Genomic DNA, 26,722 nt, shown 5'->3' with positions numbered 1-26,722 from the left:
CTGCATCTCCAGGCCCCAGCCCCACGAGCAGCAGCAGCGAGTGCTGCAGGGCTTTGGGCTCAGAGCATCCTGCTGGTCGGGATGTGAAGGGAAAGCCTCATGGAAGAGGTTGGAAAACATGAGCTAGCACTCCTGTCAGGCCTTGCAGGGAGAGGCGTGGTTTGCTTCTTCCTCAGAACCTAATTTGAACCACAAGGATGCAGTGAAAAAAAAAAAACCAAAACCAAAAAACTGCTTTGGAAGATTTTAAAGAACAGCACAAACTAAAAAAGCAGCTGCCAAACCGAATTTCCATTATTAAAAATCAGCACTGATAAGAGCCATCTTAGATCAAATAATTTATTTAGTAATTCCATGTAAACACTTCAGATTTACTAGCAAATACAATGCTTGCTGTTCTTTTAAATAGATCATTCAAAAAATAAGAATCTATTATTAATGGCAGGTTGACTAGAGATCTCCATACTACTGTACAATAAGGAATTGGTTTTCTAATGGATTTAACATCTCGATTTTTCTTGTTCTGCATTTGCTTTACACAAAGCCCAAAGGACACAGGTTTGAACTGCTCCCTGACGATGCCACTGCGGCCCGGGGTGTTTGGGGAAGGTACGCAGGCAACTCCTCCCATCCTGGCATTGGTGTGAGCTGATGTGAGGGTGGGATGGCAGAGCTGGCGTGAACACTGTTCACAAACACACGCCTTTTCGGTCAGAAAACAGACAGGGAACGGTGGAGAACTTCTCTTTGGGATGTATAAAAGCAACGAACTCCATCGTTGGCATTTACTTATCAACACAGCAGTACACATACACGTATCCACAGTCTGGAAAAGCATCCTATGAGCTGGAGAAAGCAGTGGTTCTGAGGCTTGGTACACCAGTGCACTAAAACCAAAAGAATGATACCTTCTTACATAGTCAAATGAAAAATAAATATCTTTATTTTCTGCCTACTTTATTTCAGTTTTCAAATAAATTTTAAATAAATCTGTACAAAGTATACTGTTACAGTATATATTTGTAAGTGAACTGAAATGCCTAAGTGTAACAACACTACAGGAAAGCAGTAAAGATTGGCACATCTCTAATCAAGATTAACTTTTACACTCAAAAAATACCAACACCTGTGAAAACCCTCAAGATATTTTTGGTATTTTTTATGCAAGTTGTAACGACAGACCAATTCTCCCCTGCCTTGAAAAGAAAATCACTTCTCACGGTTTTCAGAGAACATGAACATCTTTATGATGCTAAAGGGACACCATCAGGTGAAAAGAGAGAGAGAGATTTCAATTTTTAAAAAGCAAACGCTTTGGTCAAAAATCATCACGTTTGAGCCTTTGTGCACTTTTTCCATCTCCCGAGCGCCGGCCCTGCCCAGCCGCGGGGATGGAGGTGCCCTGGCCAGGGACAAAAACACCGGGAGAGGAGCTGCTCCCCTGCGATCCAAACGGAATTCACACGCATGCCACAGGGCTGCATTTTGTGGTTTCTTTTTCCCCCCAAAAGCAAGAAACTAAAATTGATCTGACAGTGTCCCTTTGCTCAAAATAAAGACTTCTGTGCTAGAGAGGTCAGGTACTGAAACGAACTTTTCACAGGGTCAAAGAGCCAGGTACATCTCAAAATTCAAGTTTTCAAATCCAACTGCAGTTATTAGATTATTGAGCTCTCAAAACCTCCTAATATTTTGTTAAATAATTCCCAACTGGGAATTGGGGATAAATACTACAGATTAAGAGTGAGAGTTTTCTCTCTTAATCTTTCCAAAGATATATTCACTCAAAGTTTACATGCCGAAAGTTAATCTTACATTAGAATGTAATTGGCTGCAACATAAACCTATAAATGAATCAACTACCATAGATTAAACTCTGTTAAATATTTCTAAGTTAATAAAATATTGACAGTATTATAAAATTACAGTATTTACAATAAGAAAAATCTAGACTAATATATACCTTTAACAGATCTCTTCTCCAATTTGGGATTGCAACGGAATTATGAATATATGAACAATTTATTAGAAAGTTGCATTGCAATTATCAGGTTTTCCATTAGAGCTAGAGAGGGTGAGCTATCACTGCCTTTGGAAAAAACAAAAAGTGACTTCTGGTGGTGGGGTGTAGCTTTTGAGTACCAAACTGGCAACAGGAGTCCTCCGCAAGACGTCTGAAGATAAGGTAGGACCAGCCTCAACTGCTCAGATTAAGGTTGTATTACAGAACTGCCAGCAATCAGAACCACCCAGGCTGCAAAAGGGGAGGAAAGGTAGTTTTCAGCTCAAAGTGCACAGCTGGAAGGGCTCCCCTCATTCTGGACTCCAACTAAGGTGCAGGAGCTCTGATCAGGAACAGCAAAACCCTCAGCTCGGGGTCGTGAGGAGGAAACGAGCCACGGTGCTCCTTAAAGGGACATGGTTGGGCTGCAGCTATGCCAAAACACCCCTGTCAGCCATGTAGGACAAAACCAGACTGGGCATTTGAGATCCTCTTGGACTTGCTTTTTTAGGAGGTTTTTTGGGGGAGGGTCAGGGATTTGCTTTAATTTGGGTTTTTTTTTTGCATTTTGTTTGCTTGGGAGAAAAAATTTGGCCAGGACTGTGCAGTAAACTCGTTTTCTATCCCTCATCAGGTTCTCTGTTTCTGGGGTATTACCAAAATGTGCAGTGTTTGGGTGGCAAATACTTGTGGGGAAAAAGGAGGCTTCAGCATTCCCACGTCAATTTGTCTTGGGATAAACCAAAAGCAATTTGAGTCCTTAAAAATTGCCAGCTGCTTTTGGGGTCTCAGACACCCAGTGATGTCCTTTTAAGGATCAGATCTTTCACTTGCCCTTTTTCCCAGCCTCGGAGGAGGAGTTTACAACGAGTTTAGGAAGGGCCATGTTCACATTCTCTCCCTCCTCCCCATGTCACATTTGCTTTCTAGGAAAAAAGGGGGAGAAAAGTAAGTTTCAAACTCCTTTCCCACCCTTCCCTCCCCCGGTCCTGCTCACAGTAAACCAGAAATGGCAGTTTTTAGTGTATATTTTGGGATAAATTATTTTCTCAGTCCCAAGCCTGAAGATGCTAGTGAGAGACCTACCCGCAGGCTTTGGAGAGGAGGAGCAATTTAGGGGTTTCTACCAGTTCCCATGGTGGGCAGGTGGGAAGACCTCTGTCCTTAAAAGCAGGATTTAAAATGGTAAAAGAACAATTTGTAAACTCGGATCTACATTACCAATAGAAGGCTCTAGGTCCTGTGGGCTCCAGTTCCCAGAGATGCAGAGCAGGAAAACTAGAAAGAGAACTTGGTACCTTTCAACCACCTGCTGGGTTGTACTGGGGGGGAGTGGGGAATGAGAGAGACAAAATGCCAACTGACCTTATAAACAAAGGTATGTTTAGGGCTTCTGGTTTCAGGAATAAACCGATATTTACTGGTAAAAGTCTGCCAAAAAACAAAAACAGAAACACAGGATTACTGGTAAATATTGGTTTATATGGAGAATTAAAAAAAATAAAAAAAAGAGATGTCATTGTGCTCCCAGGTGGGAGCTGAGAACCGACCCATGGCATCCCTGCACCCAGCAGTGTCTCTGGCACCTGGACACCTCAAACCAGAAGCCTTGTGTTGAGAGGAAAGTCGTGTTTGTTTCCTTTACTCCCCTTAAACTATGTGTTTCTGGATTCCCCCCTCCCTCCTCTGCAAGGCTGGTCCTACGGGGGTTTGGCTCAGGAGATGGGAAGTCTGCTTCCAAAAGCACTTGGAAGTGAATTTGTACATAATATGGTATCTCAGCACAAGGCTGCCAGGGCCTGAGCCTCAGCTGCTCCCTGAGATACCATAAAATATACAAGACTGAGTGTATATTTTAAATAAAGCATTTTCTTGTAAGTGGCATAAACCCATTCATTTTATTTACATGCTCATTTATTTCCAAAAATAGAGTTGGTCCACATTGGACAAGAGAAATCAAGAAGCCATACAGTAGAAGAGTTAAAAGTCCAACATTTAACCAAAGTACAATGAAATTCCAGAAGGCTGTGGCTGACTTGAACCACAGAAACATACACATGAGCCACACAGACATTTGTACATAGAGCATTATATTACCAATAATATTTGCAAACATGAGGTCAAGATGGCTAAAAACCCAGCAGGACTGACCCGGGCGTCCTGGCTGAACAGAAGTGGGTGCTGAGGGGCCGTCACTGCTGTGGGGAAACACAACTCTACAGAGATTTTGCTTCACTTTTGCTATTTTGTTTAACTGAGAAAGTCCTAATTTTTCTGCCCTGGGGATCCAAATTGAGGACAGGGTGAAAGCCAACCCCACAGAGCTCCCTAAATGCCGGGGTGCCGGGGGCTCAGACCTGCGGGACAGCGCGGGTGCCACACGGCACCGGAACCCCACCGGAGGGCAAAACACTGCCCTCTGTACTTGGCCTTAAAGATCACCTGGAAAAGAAAAAGTTGGGATTTATACCCTTGTGGTGTGCTAAAAAAAGTCTGGATGGGGTTTGCCTTGAAAACAAGGATTTCCCTCCCTTGCCATGGGCAATTTTTGGCATTAGTTATTCCAGTCCTGTCTACCTTTCTTGGAAGATCACAAATATCCTAGAGGATGTTGCACTGACAGGTGAGAGAATAACTTTTTTAAAAAAACCAAACAAAAACTTATAGAATGGACAGTAGAAGAAAAAAACCAAACAACCAAATGGAAAAGATGCCTTATGTCTGTGTGAGGGCCCAGGTTTCTGGGTATCTCCATGGACCTCACCTTGATAATATCTCAGTGTCTCCAAAGGATGGAAAAACAGACTTAAATCTGTATGTTCTGCTGCAGAGAATCAGCAAGTAAAAGGGGGAAGACAATTGTAGCACTTCTGGTACTTCTACAAATCACCCACTACTTGGAGTAGAACCACACGAAAAGGGTATAAACTAATTTTCCTTTTTCAAGTCATCTTAGACACTGACGCTATTAAGCCTAGTCCAATGTGAATGCTAGTACAGAGCTAATGTACAGAATGCCAGCGATAATTATCAGTACCTAACAGGATTTAAAGGCGAGTATACTCAGTACATTTATTAAAAAACACTAGGACCAGAACCAGAGCTCTGACAGCAGTTACACAAAGCAGCCGTGCAGGTCTCTACGAGGACAGAGCCTTTAGCACAAGTCGCTATGATCACCCGAGCCTGGGACAGACAACTCCATCTCCTAATTTGTTTCCTAGAACATCTCTAATTGCAGATGTGAAATATGAAAACAGAGATGGGCCTGATCCTGTGCAGTTGGGTACGTACAACACACCCCAGTGAAACTCAAAGCCCAAATCCCTAAAGAGAGAGCACAAGAAATTGTTGTCTTACATCAAAACACTATCATGCAAGCATACCACGACGGTTTTATATTGAGTAACTTCAAAGTCAGCTGGTATAATTTAACTAGAAGTGAGCAATCTAATGGATTTCTAGGGGTAGGGACAAAGGTTGTGCCAGTGACAACCACCTGATTACCAGGGAGAGCAGCACAGGGACACTGTGGGGGTCTGACGAGCTGTGGTACAGAGGAGCTCCTGCTCAGCATCCTCCCAGACCTGCACCTACACCTGGAATGTGCAGGACTCCTGTGGCAGGCTACACGCCTTCCCTTCATTTGCTCTGCTACCACAATCAGAGTTCTTCCTCCTGGATGAACAATTCACTTACAGCCTGGCATACTGACAGAGCATTAAAAATGACTCTTTTTTCCCCCCCTGTTGCCTGTTGCCTCACATGTCCCAAGGTCAGCCCCGTGCTCACTGCACCAAACCTTATGCTCTTCTCAATTTTCCAGCCACAGCCAGGCTGGGGTCACTTCTCCAATACAGCCCAACCACTCTCCTCCTTGTCTTTAAACACAAACTCTGACTGAAACCTCCTGGTGCCTGCAGTTATCCTGCTTCTATTGCAAACTCGAAGGACTTATCAAAACACTCACTCTTTGGTACCATCATCTACTGGAGACAGGGAAGGTGGGGGAAGCCAGGGTATTTGCCATAACTCCTGGACTTTTAAGAAGCCTAAAACTAAGCCAGAGCAGCAAAAGGGTGCTCTGGCTGACACCAGTTACCTGTGGGTTCTCCTGGGTCTCTTGGGAAGAGAGGTAACACAAGTCTGCATGTGCACACATCAACAATGCCCCCTCAAGGACAGACCTAGGCGAGAGATGGAAGATGCTGCCCAGACCTCTGTTCCTCCTCCTTCCCTTTCTGCCCATTATAAAAGTAAAGACCTCTGAGTTTTTTCTTAGTAAGAAGAAAACAAAACATAGCCACAATATCAGCTGCTGAGGCACAGTCTGCGATCTGGCAGACCTGCAAGTCCAGCTCAAGGCAGGAATTTGAACTGGAGGTGTTGCTTTACAGGAGAAATCTAGATTTCTCTAGATCACCCAGTATTCTGGGCTTGTTTCTCCCCTCAAACCTGGACCTAGTGGTATCCACCAGAAATGTTTCATGAAAACCAACCTTTCTTTGCAACTTTGGGTTTAATGAAACCATTGAATGAAACTCATTTGCTCAAAGGCTGAAGATGCAGACTTGGAAGCCTTTAATCACCTTCTCTAACTAGACTTTAGTCTACCTTTTGCTTCCCAAGTGACAAATAGCAACTGCAACCAAAGAAGGACTCTGCAGTATTTCTCTTCTCATTACAAGCCTATTTTTTATCCTGTTGTTTGCCAATGTGTTCAGACATTCTGGTAGGTGCCCCAGCAAACCAGACTGATCATAGAATCAAATAATGGATTGGGTTGGAAGGGATCACCTGGTCCAACCCCCTTTCCTGCAGAAAGTATGTTGCTTTCTAACTCTCACACACTGAAGAACTGCAGCACTTCAGTTTCACCTTCTCAAACTGGAGTTCAGGGTTTTTGCTGATCTGCAATTCCCAGTGCCATAATGAATACTTTAATTAAAAAAAAAAAAAGAATAACCTGACATTAGGACATTATCTAGTCATGGAGAATACTAAGCTGTTTTTTGACAGCCCTGTTTTTGTTAGTCCCTTTAAGTATTTCAGTCCCAAGCTTGTTTAAAACCCCTTGATACAGCTGTTGCTCCTCCACTTGAATTTCCTACTTTACTCCATCATGTCTGCTTCACTTGAGTTTTAGAGGAAGGCTCCTTATTCCACCCAAAAGGACAGCAGTCTCTCAAACGTGCCCTGTGCTCCAGAATGACATGGAGGAGTCACTTCAGTGGCAAGAAGTAGTGCAGGAAGTGAATTGTGCCTTGAGTCCTGCACAGCCAGATTTTCTCCCCAGCCTCGTCTCTGATGTCCCTCAGACAGCATTGGCTCCCCAAAGCCCCCAGCTCTGCAAAGCCCCTCCTAAACTGCTTCATTTCCCAATCATGTTTACCTGCCCTTCCACATGGCTCTTCCTGTCTGCTCCTCAAGAGCTGGACTTCTGTCCTTGGGTGGAATCTTCCTGAACTCCAGAAGTCCCTTCCTTTATAACTATTTTTAACAACAGTTTTAGGGTTGTTCTTTCTTTCATGACAGAGTTCTGCCTCACCTGGATGCCAGTAACCTTCCCAGGTATCTATGGGAAGTCTAAGACTTCATTTTTCTGATCTTCTCCCATGCAATATTTTGGAACAAAAGACTCACTTTTAGTCCAGCACCTTCTACCCCTGAGAATGCTGAACCTGCAATTCAGTGACCCCCATGTGGTCACTGCTACTTAACAACTCAGCTGTAATTGTATTTTGAATCAGATCTTATGCTTTAGTCCTAAACAAAAGCTAACTCTAGATCAGTCTGTTACAAGAAATGATCCTTTAAGTAAATCAATATATTTGCTCACCAAAATGTTAGCCAGTTCTCTCCCAAACAATCTGGCCAGGTAGCATGGTCATAATAGAACTCACTTTTTCTAACAGGTTTATGAAGATGCATGAGCCTGGTTTTTTTCCCAGGGCTCATGAAATCCTCAACTTTCCTTTTGTCTGGAATAGAAAACTTCCTAATACGTCTATGTCATTAAAATACAGAATTTATATCCAACATAAATGTGGCTGTTTGATTGTCAGTACTCCAATTTCCTCAGATTTTACAGCAACCTTTTAGATGTAGTGTTCCTCCTTTATGACCTAACATACCTGCTACAATGGCAGGTAATGCAGTATCTTATTGATTTCCATCACCCCCACCATGTTTCAATCAGAGCAGCTGTGACGAGGTCTTTTTTCACCACTGAGCAGTCTACAACAACTATTTTTGTCTCCTGTTTCCACCCTGTTGTGCAGATGTGCCCATTCCTTATTCCAGCCCAGTCCCTCCTGTGCACACAACTCTGCTCCCAACCTCCAGCCCCAACAGCCTCAGCCTCCCCCCAGCCTCTGTCCTCCCCAAACCCTGCCCACGCCCTGTGCCACCAGGCTGGGGACACCTGGGCTGGAGTGGAAATGCTGTGAAGTCACAGCCCTTCAGGTCACTTCCCTGTCACAGCCTTTTCCCAGGCACACACACAGACTTTAGGAAGAGGCACTGCCACATCCTAAATTCTGTCTCCTTCCTGGACACCCAGTTTGGCTTCCCAGGTATCTCAGCTTCAAGCATGCAGGCTTTCCCCAAGCACTCTGACACCCTTCAAGGTCTCTGTGTCCAATCAACAGGGAGATAGTTTGATGGATCTCCTAATCATTGGGGGCTTGCATTTCCCATCACCAAATCCTGTGCCATTCAGACCTCCCACAGCTGCTTTTCCAGCTTCTGGAAGCATCTCCAGAACACAAATCAACTCCTCAACCAAGGCTTTGGTTATAAATCACCCCTTCAATCCTGTCCAGTTTCAAGTCTCCACAAGGCAGGGCGGTGAGTGCTGTGGTGGGAATGAACCCTGACCATGATTATTTATTTCCAAAAATAGAGTTGGTCCACATTGGACAAGAGAAATGTCCAATTCTCTTCGATTGGACAAAGATTTGGTGCCATCTCTCCTCCAGCAGCTCAGCAGTTCTGGCCTCAGGGTGCTTTCTGGAGCCTGGAATGCCCTCACTTGTTGCTCCATATAGTATTTCATCAGCAGATAATCACTTGTAAAGCGTGTCCTCTCTGCACTCTTGTGTGCAGTTCTTTGTGCAATTAAGCCAATGTACTTTGATTCCCATAATTAAGCTAGGAATTTTACTTTATGACCATATAAAGTCCATCTTTAAACCAAAAATAGACTGACCGTTAACAGATTCTTTTTTTTAAATGACTTTAAACCGCCAATTAGAGACTTGCATTGGACAAGATAAGTTGCATATGGCCTTGCAGAAGCCTGCAAGGACTCATTTTCCAGGACTTTTATTGACAGGTGAAGCTCAGAAGCCAACTTTTTTTTTTTTTTTAAGAGATAGAATGAGCCTCTGATCGCAGCAGATCTATCCACAAACCAAACTGTTCACATGCATGAAAGCAGAGATGGCTTTTACATGAATCTGCAGTGCTCAGTTCAGAGTTATTAATGACAGAAAATAATTCAAAGCCTTTAGTCCGTAATTCGCTCAGACCTGCCTGGTTGCCCTTCAGCAGCCCCTGGCAACAGTGAACGTACTGTCATTTATTATTTAAATAAAACAATCTTTTTAATAAAAAGAAATTCTGACCCCATTTAAACTGTGCACCTGACAAGACACCAGCTTCTTTCCTTCACCTCTGGTGCTGCTCACACAACATTTTTTTTAAGCTGACCTGCCCACACAGCTTCTGATAAGCCAATGCTACATTGCCAGCTCTCCTCAGCATCACTCGAGTGGGAGGTTTAAATACCAGACTTCACAAAACCCTTTCTCCATGATTCCTAGCCCTGGCATTTCTTGAAGTATTGACAGATCGGCAAGCCTTCCCAGCTCGCCCAAAAGTGAGCCAGCTGGACCTGCTTCTGCTGGACAAATGCAGAGAGAAGAGCTGGTCCCTGAAATCCCAGCACTCACCTCTCGACCCCCAGGTGAGTTTTGAGGAGCCTGGACCGGCTGACACCGATGTGCCGATGCAGACTCACTCCCCAGGAGCTGCTGGTCTGAGCTCCCCTGCCCATATGAGATGCCTGGGCAAAAGGTGAGCCCAGGCAAGTTCCAAACCTCAGCAGACTGTGGGCAATAAAGCCAGCAGCCTACATCGTGCTCACTATTGTGCAACCAGGATGGAGCACGGAGAAATAAAATGCATTCCCTAGGGAGACACTAGAGGAAGCACAAGCCGGGGGACAGACACACCCAAACCAAGGTGGCTGCCTTTCAAATGACAATGCTGCTCCCAGACATCCCAACAGACAAGTCCTGCCCAATGCACAACCACTGTCCTGCCCTCTGACAAGCTGCCCTTCTACTCAGAGTGTGAAGAAAACCCCCCAAATTTCTAATGGCTCAACCTCAATGAGCACACATCAATTTGAGCCCAAGTTACACATCAAGACATTCGCCAGTAACAGAAAAAACAACCACTGCTCATTTACTGACTCTCAACTCCCAGCAACAGAAACTACCCAGGTCCATGGTATGGACACAGCCTCCTCCAGCCTCATCTCAACACCAGCCACATCAGCACAAACCACACTGGGGGGGTCAGCCCTGCAGCAGCCACCCCTAAACCCCCCGTGCCAATGCTGGCCGTGCATCAACCCCGAGCACAGTGGTGATGATGCCTGAGAGGCCAGGCTCAGCTCCCAGACCTTCCTGCAAGCATGACAGCAACACCTCCCAGCCCAAACTGCAGCCATGTATCAGTAAGACATGATCTCTTGCACCAAGGCTGCACCCACGGGGCTGCTGCACGTCTCTGCACCGTGTTCAGGAACACAGCCAAACCCACCGGGGTCAGCACGGTCACGGGCCCTCAGACACAGCTTGCAAGGCACTTCCACAAGCAATTCTCCATTGAAATCAACATCATGACTGGGATGACATTTCAGCACAAGGAGGTTTTCCCAAAAAGCTGTGTAAATCTTTCCAAGTCATGCACTTGCCATCCCAGCGGCGTGCACTGGATCAGCTCCCACAGCAGCCACCTCCCTCCAAGGTCTCCCCAGCCAAGAGGGGCACATCCTTCCATGCTGCAGATGTAAATCCACACCTCTCAGCTCTCCAGTCTCGGACAGAAAGAATGAAGCTGGTTTTTCTTGCTTCCTGCATATTTCAAGATAGTGTTTCAAGAAAGAAATGCTTCAATGCCACAGCCAGAGAGAATCAGCAGAAACTCCCACTGCCAGTGTTGCAGCCAATCCTCTTTGCACTTCAGTCTGCTGGGTGGCCCAAGACTCAGAAAGGGCTAAGGTGCATATTTTTGCAAAGCTAATGTCAGGATGGACAGCAGACCAACTGATCACCAACAAACCCAAGGAATTGTCTGAGTTAAGACTGAGTTCCTGCTGGGTAGATCCAGCAGATTCCCATTCAAACCAAAAACCCTCCTAGCTGAAGGCTGATCCAGAAAGGAGCAGAGGTTCACCACATGCCATGAACTCAAGCCTCAAGAGGAGGTGTGGAAATGGCCAGGGTCACCAAGTTCAAAAGCAAAGCAGGCCCTGCTCAGGACCTGACAGCTACGTTACCGTGTTTTGGATATTTCACTCTCCTGCAAGCTCTAGCTCAGCATGATAAACCTAATGCCCACGGGCTGGTAAAACTTGTCTTAATTAAACCCAAACTGTATCAGGTCTTGTGCTCTTAGGCTGCTCCAAGGTACCTCACACAGGGACAGTAGAATTTCCTACCAAATCACATGCCCAGCTCAAGCTGCAGAGGTACTGCCACAGCCCAGGTGATTGTGGTCCCCCAAAATAAGACAACACCCACATGCAGGCAAAATCCATGGCCAGCCTGAGCAGACTCCACCTTGGCTGGCCACGGTGCCTTCCAGAGCAGAAAGCTCAGGACCAGATCCCATCTCCAGGTGAAGGAGTGCCAGCAGTATTGATCTGCAGGGGGACAATGAAGCATTGTTTGGGGATATCCAGCCATTCACTCTGTCTTGTTTTAATCAGTAAACATTCAAAAGACAGATAGTGAGGCCGAAAGTCCTCTATCTTTATCTTTTTTCACTTAATCTCCAGTTGACATTTTTCTGTGAAAACACGCCTCGTTTCTTGCTGTATGACTTTAGCTCTCCCTCCCCTGTGATATTTTGCCTCAAACAGGCTACACAACCGGTTACTACTTTTATAGAGGTGGGAGTGACATGCTTTGACTCTTCCAAAACACAAAATGCTCATCTGGCTTCAGCCACCAAACTGCTACAGTGGGGACCAGCAGAGCTACCCCAGCTGGGGAGCTCAGGGTCTGCTGCTCCATGATCCCTTGGGACCAGCTGCCTGACACCCCTCAGCTGCTTGTGGCACAGAGCCACTGTCATCAGGCTCCCATGGGCTTCTTTGAGTGCCGTACCTGTGCTGATGCTGAAGCACTTGCACGGCAGCCCAGGTGTACCTTGGCCATCCATCTCTGCCACATCCCAACTCCCACCTTGCTCCGAAAGCCTTTTCCCACCCTCCAGACAGAGAACACCTTTGCTGGGACTGCTGGGAGCTCCTCCCCTGTCAAACTCCCTCACCCAGCTTAGTCTGCCGGCTCAGGAAATGCCTTTGTTAGTGACAGCACCACGCCTGCCCCAACACCAACCTGCTCATCCTTTCCCTTCTAATGTACTCCTCCAGCAGCAACTTCTATGCCAAGCAAACTGCAGTAAAATATCCAGAATGCCATTGGAAAAGTAACCCTGTGAACCCCCTGCAAATGGATGATTTGGCCTTTACTTCTCTCTGCTATCTGCAGCTGTTCTGCACTAACAACAAGCAACACACAGCCCAGAAAAGCCTCGTGGCCCACTCGTAATTCACAAGAAGTGGGATGCCTGCAGACCCTGATGTGAGCTGCCTTTCTCCCAGACGGCAGTGCTGCTAACACACACCCCGTCAGGAACTGAAATGCTTTGGAAAGACGACAAGCAAAGGAGGATAGGCAGGCTAAGAGAAACTCCCAGAGCGGACCCAGGACCATCTGGCACGAACGGGAGCCTCTGCTGGGGGCAGAGCAGAGCAGAGCAGAGCAGGCAGCCCGGCTCCAGCTGCGGAGCTTCCGGAGAGCTGCCACACCAGAGGAGCATCCTTCCTGTGCCATCGCCCTCTGCCATCCCAGCACAACACGCACCTCTTCAGAGAAGAAAAAAATACCATGAACTGCAGGCCCAACGATTAGGCTCTGGGGAATACGAGCTTTTAAAAAAGGTTATAATTTTGGAAGTCCATTTAAATTAACCTTAACTAGCTTTAAACTCTATATACGTATCTCCTTGCCACGCTCGCAACCCACGCACATTTTGCGGTGCCAGTGAGCTAAATCATGTGCAAGCAAGCAGAGTAAAAGGAACCACAAAAAAAAAAAAAGCTCTGGGCAGAAACTCTCTTTCATTGTTGCAAGCGGCAAAGAAGATGGCAACAGCAGAAGGAATCAGGAATAAAAATGGAACTCGCTTGTTTACCTTGTCGGTTTTGTCAAAACATTGTGACAACGCTTTGCGTGCAGCCAGTTTCTCTGTTCTGCCACCAAAAATTCAGAGCCCTTCACCTTTCTTCACGCATTATAGGAGAAAGCCAAGAAGAGTAAAACTTTTAGGGAGAGAAATGAGTGTGCAAAAGATATAAAAAAGCCCAGCATGAGAATTTCAAACTACTGGGCTCCTCTTCCAGATAGTCCAAACACCACCAGGAACAGTGACCCTCCAGCTGCACAAGCTGAGTTAACGAGGAGCAGGCAGCCAGCGAAGGAGGAGAGTAAGACAATAAAGGGAAAGTTTGGGTAAGCCTGACAAAAAGCAAAAGAAAAAAAGAAAAAAGAAGTTAAAAAAAAAAAAGCCAGGGAAAAAAAAAAGCCGCAAACTGGGTTTCTAAAAAAGATAAATTCTTGACAGTGTCTTTTTTAAAAGAGAAACTCACAGTGCTTCAGGCAGAGCCCTACCTCTCCAAAAGCCACGCAATCCAGTAGGAAGCAGCAGGTTTTTGAAGGAGCAAATTGCACAGCTGTGGAAGAATTCGCTTTTACTGCCTTCTTTCCAACTCACCTAAGAAAGACTCAATATCTACCTGGAGGACTAGCAAAACTGAGGAAATTGGTTGGTTCTAGTTATACTTTTGAGGTTTTCACGCTTGAAGAGAGCCCCTAAAATGTAAACCTGTTTTAGCATTCTTGTACATTAATGTCATCGTTCTCCCTGCTGACTCCCACAACTTCTGCCACAGACAAGTCAATCAGATTTGGTATATGCCCTGGGACAGGGAAGGGGAGGGCTGGGTTTAAAGCAAACAAGCAACCAAAAAAGAATTATGTCAGTGCTCTGCAAGGTGTTGGATCCAAGCTCGGTGGATCTGCTGAAGTCTTCGATCCAAAACACTTGGCAATTTTACTTAAAAAAAAAATGAAACAAAAAAACCTTTGACCTGTTGAACTTAGAGAAAAGCAAGTGGCAGACCTTGGAGGAAGGGAGACAGCGTGTGAGGGTGCAAAAACATCATGTGCTGTAGTTCACCACTTTAGAAGAAATCAGAGTTTTGCTTTGGTTGGTTTTGATTTTTCTGAAGTGCCAGGGAAAGGCGCTTCCCAAAGGGCGACTTTAGAGTTTACAGGTGCCAAGGTGGAAGCGTGAAGACATGCCAAAAACGTCAGGTTTGCATAAACCCTCCTGGAAAAAGTGCACTGTGTTTTAGGGAAAATGCATATCTACCAAATCTCCACTGACCAGGGGCCACTTGTGCACACAAAGTTGCATCAATTGGCAGCATCAATGCTGACATTTTTGCCTTCTCCTTCCACCCCCCTCCCCAATTTTTTTTTTCCTTGGGAGACATAGAGCGCCACTGCATTAGAACGTACAAGAAATGAAAACAGTGAGTACGACTGATATAGATCCATTGACTTTTTATTACAAATGTACTTGATCACTTGGCTTCAAAAAAGTTTAAATCAACCCCTATTTTCTGTACGCCAGTACAAAGTAAAATCTATTTTACAAATTAAATACCTAAAAATTTGACAAAAATATTAAAGTTTGATGGAAAAAACAGTTATAAAAATCTTAAATCCCCTTTTAAGAAGATAAGAGATAACATTCCCTCCCAACCCCCACAGTCCTGTTATACAATATTAATAGTCATTTTTTTAGAATAGGTAGGTATGTTATATCTTGCTGTTAGCATACAAGTCACTCTAATAGCTTTATCTGTATATACTCCAGTTAGTGCATGAATGTCATCTGATTGAATATAATCAACTATCTTTAACTGATCCCTAATTTACATTTCATAGCTTGCATAGTTTGAAGGGACAAAGGTTACACTACAGCTAATCATAAAAAAAGGTGGTTACAGTGCTATTTTTAAAGGCAACAAAGTAATTGCTCCCAAAAAAAACCCCAACCCAAAACTAAACGAAAAAAAAAGAAGTTACCGGTCGGCTCTGAGCAGGGGTTAAATCCCCGGCAGCAGCTCTGCCTGGCTCACGGGGTGGGCTCTGCGCCCGCCCGCTGCCCCCGGGGCAGCCCCTCTGCGCTCCCCGCAGCCCCGGACAGGTCGGGAGCCGCTCTCCCGGCAGCGCTACGCCCAGCGCATGTCAACCCCTGCGAGGGATACGCGCAAAGTGACACTGTCAAGTATTTTTTTCCTTTTTTTTAAAATTTTTTCCAATTGAATTTTCAAAAAACGAAAAGCCCTCCGCCTACGGGCGCGCCTGGCTGGGAGCTGGGCGCGCTCCCGGTACCCGCGGCTCGCCCGCCGATCCCGCCCGGCCCGACCCGGGGCTCCCGGTACCGGGGCTCGGGGGGAACCCCGGCGGGTCCGGCCGGGCCCCCGGCCCCCGGGAAGTGCCGGCTGCCTCCCGCCGCAGCATCGTCAGCGGGACCGCAAAGAAGAGGCAGGAATCAACAGCGGCTTGTGCTGTTTCTTTTTTTCTTTTTTATTTCAATTCTCAAAGACAGAGCAATTTCACTTTTTTGTTTTCATTTTAACAAAAAAAATAGAATTTGAATTCGGAGGACATTTCCCCGTTAGCATAAAACCACTTAAAAGGTGGTTGTATTTCAATGGTAAATTACTTGACAGTGTCCCTTTAACTTAAAAATAAAATAATGTCAGTATTGCAATGAATTTCAAGTTTTCTTGCACGTAGTCATTATAAAGTAGCTTTTATCATGCTCTTGGACCTATTCTACAAGACATTTAAAAGCATATCATCAAGGAAAATATAAGGCATACTTCTCAGGAATTAGGTATCTTGGCACATTTGAGCATACTGTCTTTTTTTAAAACAACACATATGGTCAAATATACCTTTCTTCTTCTAACATTAAACAGGGTTTTCTGTACTTTGTTTTAAATACTGAGATATTAGAGCCTTGGTAAAGTACCGAGCACCTCCGGGAAAACAAAAATTAAAACAAAAAAAGCAAAAAAATAAATCCAAGGAAAACTAAAACAACCAGGAGCAAAATCCCACGAATCTTTACAGTCATTTTAGTCTTTCGTTATCATCATTCATCAAGTCCTTGAACATACAGAACGTGCGTTAAAAGAAGAAAAAAAACCAAAACGAAACAAAAAAACCAAGGAAACACGCAGAAGAAACCCAAAACGAGACAAAAACTGACCACAAGTTCTCGGCCGCTGTTCACAGAACTGCCCGCGGGCTGTCCCAGCTGTGCTGGTTTGACTGGAGCCGCGCGGCCCGTGCGCTCCTCGGGTCTGCCGGATCCTGGGCAGGATCCGGGCGGCGCGGGCGAGGAAGACCACGGGAGGAGCCTGCCTCGTTAGCGATGCTCCCAGGAGCCGGGAGGGACGGAAGGACACTCTGCCGTGCTCTCCTCGCCTCCCGCTACTTATTGCTGGGAACGCACCGCGGCGGCGTGGAGCTACGGGCGCCGGAGCGCGTCCGTCGGCAGCGCGACAACTTTGGGGAGGGCAGTGAACAGCAGGACCGAGACAATCAATCAAGTAGCAAAACCAAAGCAATTAAATTCCTAACTACGTCTAGCAGCATGGAGAGTGCAGTCCCGACACATCACAGTTGAAGTACAATAATCGCTGGAACTGCCCATCCAGAGCCTCCGATTCAGAAGCAGGTTATCAGACACATGTTTACATGCAATTGAGAACCATTTCAAATGTCACATTACGCACTCTGAAAAGCTTATTTCACTACTGGGAAATAGGAAAAGTGCACATTAAAGCAATTTTAAACATTTCCAGTGATTGTTTAAAAAGAAACAGAAACACCTCGCTACCAGCGGCTCGTGTTTAACTTTCTGTGAACACTAACAGCAAACTTCTTTCAAGGGCAATAATGCATGGTACAATGGAAACAGCTTGTTTTGACACTTACAGTACATCTCAAAAGAAAAACCAAAAAAAAACCAACAACCAAACCCAAAAATAAAAAACCCAAGAAGAAAAAAGGGAATTATAATTTCAACTGGGAATAAAATGACAGCAGGAAATGAAATTCTTTAAAACAAGCTTTTTTTTTGTTTTCTCCCCACCCTTCCGAAACTCCATCCTTGCCCCTCGGTAAAGAAGCGCTGGCAGCTCCTGCTCACACAGGAGCAGCTCAGGTCTACCTGACCCCTAACTCAGCCAAGACCATTCAGCAAAATGATTGCATTCCCAAAAAACTTCCGAGTGGAACAAGATTCTAGTTTCTCTGAAATGCTCTCTACTGAATTCCAGCCAAGAAAAGAAAAGAAAAGAAAAAACAAAAAATAAAGTTTTGTTTTCACTGTTTAAGGCATCTTTTTTTTTATAACATTTTCTCTTCACTCGCAATGATGATAGTCATGCAGCAGTTTAATGATAAAAATATATTAATATTTTACTATACAGCAGCAAGAAGTTAGTCAATTAAAAGCACACCAACTTTTTTTTTTTAAAGAAAGAAAAAAACATAACTGAAAAACAACAAAGACAACCTGTAAAAGTCTATTATTATTCTTCTTATTATTACAAACAATTTCAATTTGGAGAACACACCTGGACAGATCTTAGTGTTCTGACAAATCTGTGTTTCCCTAGCCTGGGCTTCGAGCAGAGCCCGCGCCCGGCGGGAGCTGGGTACGGGGAGGGCAGGGCACGGCCAGGCTCGCCAGGTATGTAGCCAGTAATAAAACTAGCACCACAGCTACATGGAAATCCATTACGGACACACACCGGCTTGGCTTTCACCGTCCAACCAAACTCCGACCCCCATGGCTCAGTGGGATCTCGCTGCCCTGGCGCTGACTGCTTCCTAGCGGGCCTGCGGGAGTTAACGGGGAGCGAAGCATCGCTCCGGACCTCGCACACTTCAGGACACAGTGCTAGTGCCAGGGGAAAGACTCGCTACCTGCTGTCCAAAAACAGGTGCACTGGAAACCGCTGCACGTCAGGTTAAGTACTTTAAGTACACAGAATAAAAAAAATATATTATGAACAATACAAGTACATCTCATATACACAATAATGACAATACGCCTACTCAGTTGTAAACCAAACAGGTGCAGAAAAAAAATATTATGGGAGGAAATTCTTTACTTTTCGTTTTGTTTTTTTTTTTTTCTCTCTCTCTCTTTTTTTTTTTCTTTTCCACTTTTCTTTTTTTTTTTTTTTACTATTTGAATAACTTTGGTTCAAACGTAAAAATCACAAGTTAGCAAATTTCATTTAAATGCCTTTTTTAATAATTTTTCTTCATGTTCACAGAAGTTTCACTGACCATTTTTATATGTTTAAGGTCCAGATGCAATGCATATTGTATAAAAGAGAGCACTTATTGTTTACCTTGCATGAATTAAACCTACGTACCTTTTAACTCTACAAACTTCTGCATAACATTTAGACAAAGCTCAGACACACAGCATGCCTAGCCCTCATATATATATACACATCTCTAATCACAGGTATATAGGGTGTCAAATATACTATAGTAACCTCCATGTAAGGTTCGAAATTTGGTAACAAAATGAGAAGAAAAAACTAAAAATATTATTTTACGTGTTCTAAAATATCTCTTTTTTTTGTGCTAAAGTCAAATGTTAGCTCAACATGAAAAGGACTTTTTTTTATATAATTCAGCAATATTATAATCTTGACCATTTTTGCAAACACTTTTAATAATAATAGCTTAAACGTGTACAAAAGTTCTTGGTTAATTAGGGAAATAAACACTCAGTTCTTTATATTTTTAATCAAGTAGGAAACACAGTTCATATATAATGTTATTACTTTTTTTTTTTTTGACTCTTTTTTTTTTGTGTGTTTTGTTTTTTGTGGTTTTTTTTTGTTTTTTTTTTTTTTTTGTTTTGTTTTGTTTTAGCAGCTGCTTACTGTTTGATACGGTGGGTAAAGTGGAGGAACATCCAGCGATGGGTGGCGGGTCTGAGGCGCTGCTGCTGCCGGGCGGCGGGGGGGGCGCCGGGCGGGCGGCGCGGCCGGGGGGGCTCCGGGCGGAGGGGGGGCTCCGGGCCGCCGCCCCCGCGCCCCGCCGCCCGCCCGCCCTCCCGCCGGCGGCGGGGCCAGTCCGCGTCCCGGGGGGCGGGCGGTCAGTCCTCCTCGGGCTCCTCGGCCTGCAGCAGCGCGCCGGGCGGCCCGGCGGCGGCCGCCTCGGCCTCGGGGGGCGGCTCGGCGCCCACGGCGGGGGCGGCGGCGGCGGCGGCGCGCTTGTCCCGCTGCTTCTCCTGGATCTTCTTCATCTCGTCCGAGTACTTGCAGAAGGTGTGGCCGAACTTGGCCCAGACCTTGTAGGGGACGGTGATGGAGTTGCGGTAGGTGGGCTTCACCTCGCTCACCCGCATGAACACGCCGTACTTGTTGGAACCCACGTCGAAGAAGAAACGCTTGTTGTCCACAGTCAAGGAGGTGCCCTCGGGCAGCTCGGCCGGCTCCTCCTCCACGCCGTAGTCGTCGATGAGCTTGGCCAGGGCGTCGCGGAACTCGATGAGGCCCTGCGCGGGCAGCGCGATGGTCTGGCCCTGCGTGGAGCCCAGCCCCGGGCCGCGGTTCACGGTCTGGCGGACGCGCAGGAAGCGCCCGCGCTGGTTCTCCTTCAGATCCATGTAGTACTTGCGGTTCTCCCGCACCAGGAACTCGCTCTTCAGCGCCCGCCGGGGCTCGTCGGCCGCCTGCGCCAGCTCGGGGGGCTGGCTGGGCCCCAGCTGCGCGTAGTGCTCGATGAAGTCGCCCAGGTAGTCGCGGAACTCGACGGCCACCGACATGGAGAGGGTCAGGCGGCTCTTGTTGCCGCCCGCGCCCACCTCGGCGATCTTGAGGAAGCGGCCCTTGGCGTTCTGCTTCACGTCCAGGTAGAAGCGCTTGTTCTGGATGTCCACCCGCTTGGAGGCCAGCTCCTGCGTCTCGTGCTGCAGCCCGCCGCCCGGGCCCCCGCCGCCGCCGCCGCCGCCGCCCGGGCCGCCGCCGCCCGCGCCCGGCCCCCCGGCGCCCGCCGCGCCCCCGCCGCCGCCGCCCTGCTCGCTGCCGCTGTCTCTGTCCGCCATGATGCCGCCGCCGCTCCGCCGCCGCCGCCGCTCGGGCCTCGCCCGCCGCTGCTCGCCCCGGCGCGGCCGCCCCCGCGCCGCCGCCGCCTCCTCCGCCGCCGCCGCCGCCTCCTCGGCCGCCCCCGGCCGCCGCCGCCGCCGCCGCCTCCTCCTCCCGCCGCCGCCGCCGCCGCCGCTGCTGCAACAGCCCCCGCGGCCACCAGCCGGCCGCGCTCTCGCGAGATCTGCCGGAGCGAGGAGAGGGCGCGGGAAGGCGGCAGAGAGCGGCCCCCGCCGCCGGCCGCCCCGGCGAGCACGGCGGCAGTGCCGCGCCGCCGAGCGGCCGCCGCGGGTACTGCAGCTGCGCGCTGCCGCCGCGCACCGGCGCCGCGGCCGAGCCCGCTCCGGGCGGCACCGCCGCTGCCCGGCCCCGCCGCCCGCCCCGCCGCTGGGCCCGCCGCACCCGCACCCCCGGGGCAGCCCGCGGGCAGCCCGGGAGAGCCGCCGGGTTCGCGCTCCCCGCAGCGAGCCGTACGGGAGAGCGCTCGGCAGCGGGCCCTCCTCCCGGGTGGGATGCCCGGGATGCCCGGGTGGGATTGGTGTTTATTCGGGGTTGATGGGGAAGTTAATTAACGCGGTGCGGGGCTTGGAGGCTCGGAGCGCAGCGGGGTCGGGACCGGGGGGACCGGGCGCCCTCCGCAGCGGGGGTTTGGAGGTGGGGCTTGGAGGTGGGATTTTGGAGGCTTGGAGGTGGGTTTTGGAGGCTTGGGGGTGGGTTTTGGAGGTTTGGGGGTGGGTTTTGGAGGAGATGCTTTAGCTTCTAGTCGTGGTTTCCAAACCCTCAATTTTAAACCAGCTCCAGCCCAAGTAAGGATGTTTTCTCCTGATGCTGCAGGCAGGGAAGCAAACTGGTAGGATTGCTCTGGGTAGAAGTTGCTTCCCTGCCTGCTGCTTCCAGGACTGCGGACTTCTGGGGAAGGCATGGATGTACCTCTAGCATCCCAAAAACCCTGCAAGTGTTGCACAAAGAGTGGCGCTATGAGGTGAATTTTGGGGTGGCCTGTGGAATGTGCTTGGCACACAAATGGCTTTCTCAAGGAGACAGGGAGTGAACTGCTGGGACATCTTGTTGCGTTAGAGGATGCTCAGCCAGGAGGAACCCCCAGCCTGCCCCATGGCCGTGGTTAAAGCCGTGGTGATGGCGACTGCATGGGTAATAAAACAAATACACAGAGAAACAGTTTCCTTTTACCACAGAAACAATATTTCAGCACTGGCTGAGCTGCAGCTTGCCAGCTGTCAGAAAGCCCTGAGTGCTGGGGATGTGCTGTGCTCTCCGTGGATGCTGGGTTTGATTTTCAGCCCACCTGAGCTGTCCTGGGTGTTTCCTGGCATGGGAACTGCGTGTCCAGGTTGGCATTGCCACGGTGCCCCCACGGCAGGCTGCAGGCTGGTGCTTTGGCAACCCCTCTCTCTTCATTTGCTCTTTTCATCTTCAAGTCAAATGACATCAAACAGCCTAACCCGCGGCCTGTGCTGTCACCAGCAGGTGTCCTTAAGGATGAGCCGTGCTTTATCCAGGTGGTAGACCTGGGAAGTGCACGAGGAGTTGTGTTTGTGCCCGGTCTGTCCCTGACCGGGTGCAGTGAAAATTGCTGGTGCTGAGGATGCTGGCCCGCAGCAGAGGTTATTTTTCCTCCCCAGCACAGGCCAGTGGTACCTTTTCAGGAGTGGATGTGCTCCATGTGGATACCAACAATCCTGGGAACAACCTGCCAGTGTTGGTGCTTTGGTGGGATGATGTTTTCTGGGATTCTGCTTGCCCAGCACCTTTTAGTGTTGGAAGTCACAGCCACTACCTAATGCTCTGATTTTGTGCCTGAATTTGGCTTGAATAAGGTGTTTGCTTATTAAAGTAAACAAAACAAAGGGGAAAAAGTGGTTTTCTTCCCAAAAGACAATCTTTTCAATGGGAGCTGTACCACAGCAGCCCATCCTGGTGACCCACAGGAGCTTAAATTGGTCTGCCCAATGCTAAAACAAGATCATGTGGCCAAGGCAAGCTTGGGATGGCTGCTGAATGAGGCAAGGTGCAAAATAGGCTGGACCAGGGTGATGGATAAGTGCAGGAGCCAGGGGAGTCTCTCCAGGTTTGGCCTCGTACAGAGCAAAGACTGGACTGGGATCTTGCAGGGAGCTCCTGGCCACACGCTGCCCGTCCTGCCTGTTGCAGCCCTATCAGTGGCTCCCACATGGTTATCAGGCTGCTCACTGCACTGCCTCTGTGGCTTCTGCTGAAACCCATCCCAGACCTCTGTGCTCTGAAAATCAGAAATCTTTTCATGTCGAGCCCCACAACTCTCAGTTTGGAGATTTCACGAGATTTTCTAAGAGTTTATCTCCTTCCATGTGTCTCTCAGTAGCAATTATACCCCCTTCAGCCCTGTTCTGATAGTCTCAATGAGACCAAATTTAGTTAGCTTCCTCTCATAAGATAATCCTCCTTTCTTTGACTGTTGTAGTCATTTTTCACACCAGTTTCGGTTCCTTGGAAAGACAAGGGAAGAGATTTTAAGAGTTGTGGCTGGGATTTCAGGCTTAAAATCAATGGGCCTTTTGTTTTGAAATCCAGTTCAGTGGGCTTTTAAGAACATATCTGATCATTACTGTGAGCATCTCAAAGTTTGCAGCCCCAGCCTGCAATTCAGCTACGAAACAACAACTCCGCTGACTCCAAGAACTTGTACAAACATTTATAATCAACAGGAGGCAAGCTAAGAGCCATTCAAACAAGAGATAAGATTAGCAGCTGAAGTGGCTGGGCTGCAATTGTTCTTGTGCAAGTCAAAGAAAAGGCTGTCACACACGGAGGATATTGCCAAGCAAGATTCATTTGAGTCGCCGAGTCATTCTTCTCTCATCCGAATGTCTGAATTCTCCTGCAGTCTTCCCAGATCTGCTCAGGCTGAGTCGGGTGAGCTGCTGGGTTAGGAGGTGACTGAGTTTAGACTTTTTTCCCAAGTTGTGTCAGATATTTCACTTGGTCCCATTCTTGTCCAGCAAGAACTCTTTCCACCATGGAAAAGGGAAGTTCAGAGAACTTCCTGTGCCGTGATGGGAGCTGGAACACTGAAGCACCAAAGCCAAGTTGCTGTTGCCATCTCTCAAATGCAGAGCACTCAGAAGGGTTTTACAGCCATGGGGAATGTCTGAGGCTGGGTGAAGGCTCAGACCAGCCCCTGAACGTGTAACAGGATGGTGAAAGCTCCCTTTGCTTTCCATCTGGGTCCTCCTTGGAGCGTGCCTTTGGAGTTCAGCATGGCTTGTCCACTGCCGTGAGGCGTTGGTTACCCTGTGAACAAGCCCCATCGTGTGCAGCAAACAAGAAACCAGCACACAACATATGAAAGTCATTTAGGAAGATGGGAACGATGAGCGGCGCACACAATAGCGTTGCTATTAGGATCTGTCGATCCTAATTAAAAAAATACTTCTCAATGAAAATTATTTATAAAAAGAAATCACAGTGACCCTAAATCAAATTATTTGTGAATGGTTTTTAGTCTCCCAGATCAGTTAAAACTCCTGTGTTAGTCACTGGACGTCATCCAAGCTACATGCTGAATGAATAACATCCCTGCCAAATTTCATTTTTTTTTCACCCTCACCCAGTTTGGCACAGGACAGTTAAAGTCATTTTTCTAAATATCTTTCAGAACATCAAGCGACTGTAAAATAACAATGGGAAAGCTTGGCCACGGACAACTGCAGCTCCAGTTGGAACCGCTTCTCTCCAAGAAAGCAGCTCCACTTCCTTTGATGATCTGTTTTGGGGGAGCACCGAGGCAAGGATTCCTCCACGGGTGAACGGGAGTGTCGCTGCCTGAGGGGTAACCCTGCCAGGGAGCCTGGCTTCCAGCTGTTCCAGAGTGGGGCATGGCTGCATCCAGACTGGCCCTGGGCACAGGGTTGGTGTCTTTTTGGCCACCTGCTAGAGGGTGACATCCCGAGGACATGTCAGCCATTCCTTGTCCACAGCGCCAGTTTCCATGGCGAGCTGTAGCTACGCCTCTTCTGCTCACTCTTCAGAAACAAAAAACAAACAAAAAAGAAACAAAGAAATAAGGAGTCAGTGGCTGCACAATGGCAGAACAAGTTTTTGCTTCTTGTGTCTGCAAAGATAAAGGGCTAATTCTTCTTCGCACTATGTGATGTCCTATCCAAGTGAATTAAGTCTGGGATTGTTTTCATGATGGCTTGTTCCAACTCCAGTGTGCTTTCTCTTCTCCTCTGACTGGCCTGCAAGTCCCCCACTGCCCTTGTCTCAGCTGGCTTCCCCCTCATTTGTTCTTTCTGACCATGGAGGTCTCGTCACCTGCAGAGAGTGAGGACCTTCCCCAGTTCTTGGTTCTCAGAGACATTAAGAGGAAGGCATGGTTCTCCAGCTCCCCACAGAATCCAGGAAGTGCTGCCTGCTCTTCTGTCAAAAGCTAGCAACAAATGGCCACCAAATTCCAATCTTGCTGGTTTTCAGTGAGAATAATTTGTAAACCCAGGGCTCTCTGCTCCTTGTCTCCTGAGGAGGAGCAAGGACTAGAGCCCAGCATCATGTGCAGCAGTTAGCAAAGGCTGTGTCACCTGTGTATGTGACTGCCTGTTTCCAGCATCCAGGTGGCTTCTTTGCCTCCAGTTGAACTGGTGTGATGCCTGGCTGGGCCTCCTCCTTCCCTTCCCTTTTCCCATGCCCGTGGCATTGCCTGGGAAGGTGCTCTGTCCACAGGGATGTCCAGGAAGGTGGGCATAGCTGGCTCACGGGCACAGCTGCTCTGGCTCCTGTGACCAGCTGGTTCATCCTTTTATTAAGATGACAGCACCTCCTGGTTTTGCTCTTTGATTCCTCTTGTTTTCATGCTGCCTTGCTGCTGTCTCCAGAGCTGTGCCCAGATGGTTCTGGTGTTCCTCCAGCCATGACTGCTGGTTCTGGACTTGCACAGCCATGCAGCAAGGCAGCTGACATCCTCTCTGGTCCTGCTTTTCCTTCTGGGCTCATGGACATGCTCGGGTTGTGGGCTGTGAATCCATGCCCTCAAGGCACATTTTTGGGAAGTGTGCTTTAGAAAGCACTGGCTGGCATTGTCTGCAGATTTCTGTGTTTCCCAGCTTTGCCTGATAGAGGTGCATCCCCCTCCATATCACAATGCCTGTTTTATCCTGCCATTTATTTTTAGCCTCTAAAGCTGTTGGATCACACCAGGTGGGGTCCCTAATGTGTCCAAGAGCAGTCCAGCTGGTGCAGGGTCCCAGAGGAGAAAAGGGTGGGAGAAGGCAGAGAGAAGTCTTGGCTCCAGAGACTCCCAGGTATGAGTGTGCCATGGACCTCCACAACTCCCCCTCCAGCCAGGGAAGCTTTCTGGCCATTTGTAACTTCTGGTTTTGAGGTTATTACTCCAACCCCTCCCCAGTGCAGCTTTTGCAGGCTGTGATTCTTTCAGATTACTTTAAACCCCCTTTCCTTAAAAAGTGTGTGAGGATGTTGGAATAGATCTTTTGCAATCTGTTCCCTGGGAGCAAGGGTGCTCATAGAGCTTGGAGGAAATGGGCTGACTGCTCCCATGTGGGGCCAAAGAAACCCCAAACATCTGTGAGGACGAGAAGGAAGACACAGAACAAATCACAATTTTGAAATGAGATGTAGAACAAATCACAGTTTACCAGTTTTGCATCCAAAAGAAGGATGCTTTGGCTTTTTCTTTTCCCCCAATTTTTTTTCTCTGAAGATGCTGACCTGGCTGTTGCCACTGGGAGAGGATGCAGCGAGTCCTCAGCTCTCAGGTGGGCTGGCTGCTGCCAGCATGACACAGTGCTGTGGTTTAACCCCAAGTGGCAGCTCAGCACCATCATCCACTCACTCACTCCCCTTTGGGGAGAGAGAATCAGAAGGAGGAAAGTGAGGCAAACTGGCAGCTGAGATAAAGACAGTTAGGGAAAGCAAAAGATACATGCACCAGCAAAGCAAAGCAAGGAATCTGTTCCCCACCTGCCATCACAGGCAGGTGTTCAGGCACCCCCAGGACAGCAGAGCTGTGTGGTCTGGGATGAGCTGTGCCAAGGGAAATACAGGTTGGATATTAGGAAAAAGTTTTTTACAGGAAGGGTGATAAAGTTCTGGAATGGCTGCCCGGGGAGGTGGTGCAGTCACCATCCCTGGGTGTGTGT

General features: G+C 47.8%; 2 protein-coding genes across 2 annotated transcripts in view; both read right to left on the bottom strand.

The window, feature by feature from the left end:
- The window catches only part of CYSTM1 (cysteine rich transmembrane module containing 1), a 66,096-nt gene extending 46,711 nt beyond the window's left edge, over positions 1–19,385 (bottom strand). The window contains exon 1 of the mRNA XM_064388291.1: positions 19,362–19,385. The gene's annotated coding sequence lies outside the window, so the exon portion shown is untranslated. The remainder of the gene's footprint in view (positions 1–19,361) is intronic.
- PURA (purine rich element binding protein A) lies at positions 326–20,606 on the bottom strand. Its single transcript, XM_064388290.1, has 2 exons — positions 19,362–20,606; positions 326–887 (listed from the first exon to the last, which is right to left on the bottom strand). The coding sequence occupies exon 1, from the start codon at positions 20,525–20,527 to the stop codon at positions 19,577–19,579; it is 951 nt and encodes a 316-aa protein (XP_064244360.1). The 5' UTR covers positions 20,528–20,606; the 3' UTR covers positions 326–887; positions 19,362–19,576.
- Between the last annotated feature and the right edge of the window lie 6,116 nt (positions 20,607–26,722).

This window comes from Passer domesticus, chromosome 13, assembly GCF_036417665.1.
Source record: "Passer domesticus isolate bPasDom1 chromosome 13, bPasDom1.hap1, whole genome shotgun sequence".
NCBI classification, from domain to species: domain Eukaryota; kingdom Metazoa; phylum Chordata; class Aves; order Passeriformes; family Passeridae; genus Passer; species Passer domesticus.
Note: the sequence above shows the minus strand (reverse complement) of the source record. Positions and strands in the feature narration are given on the sequence as shown.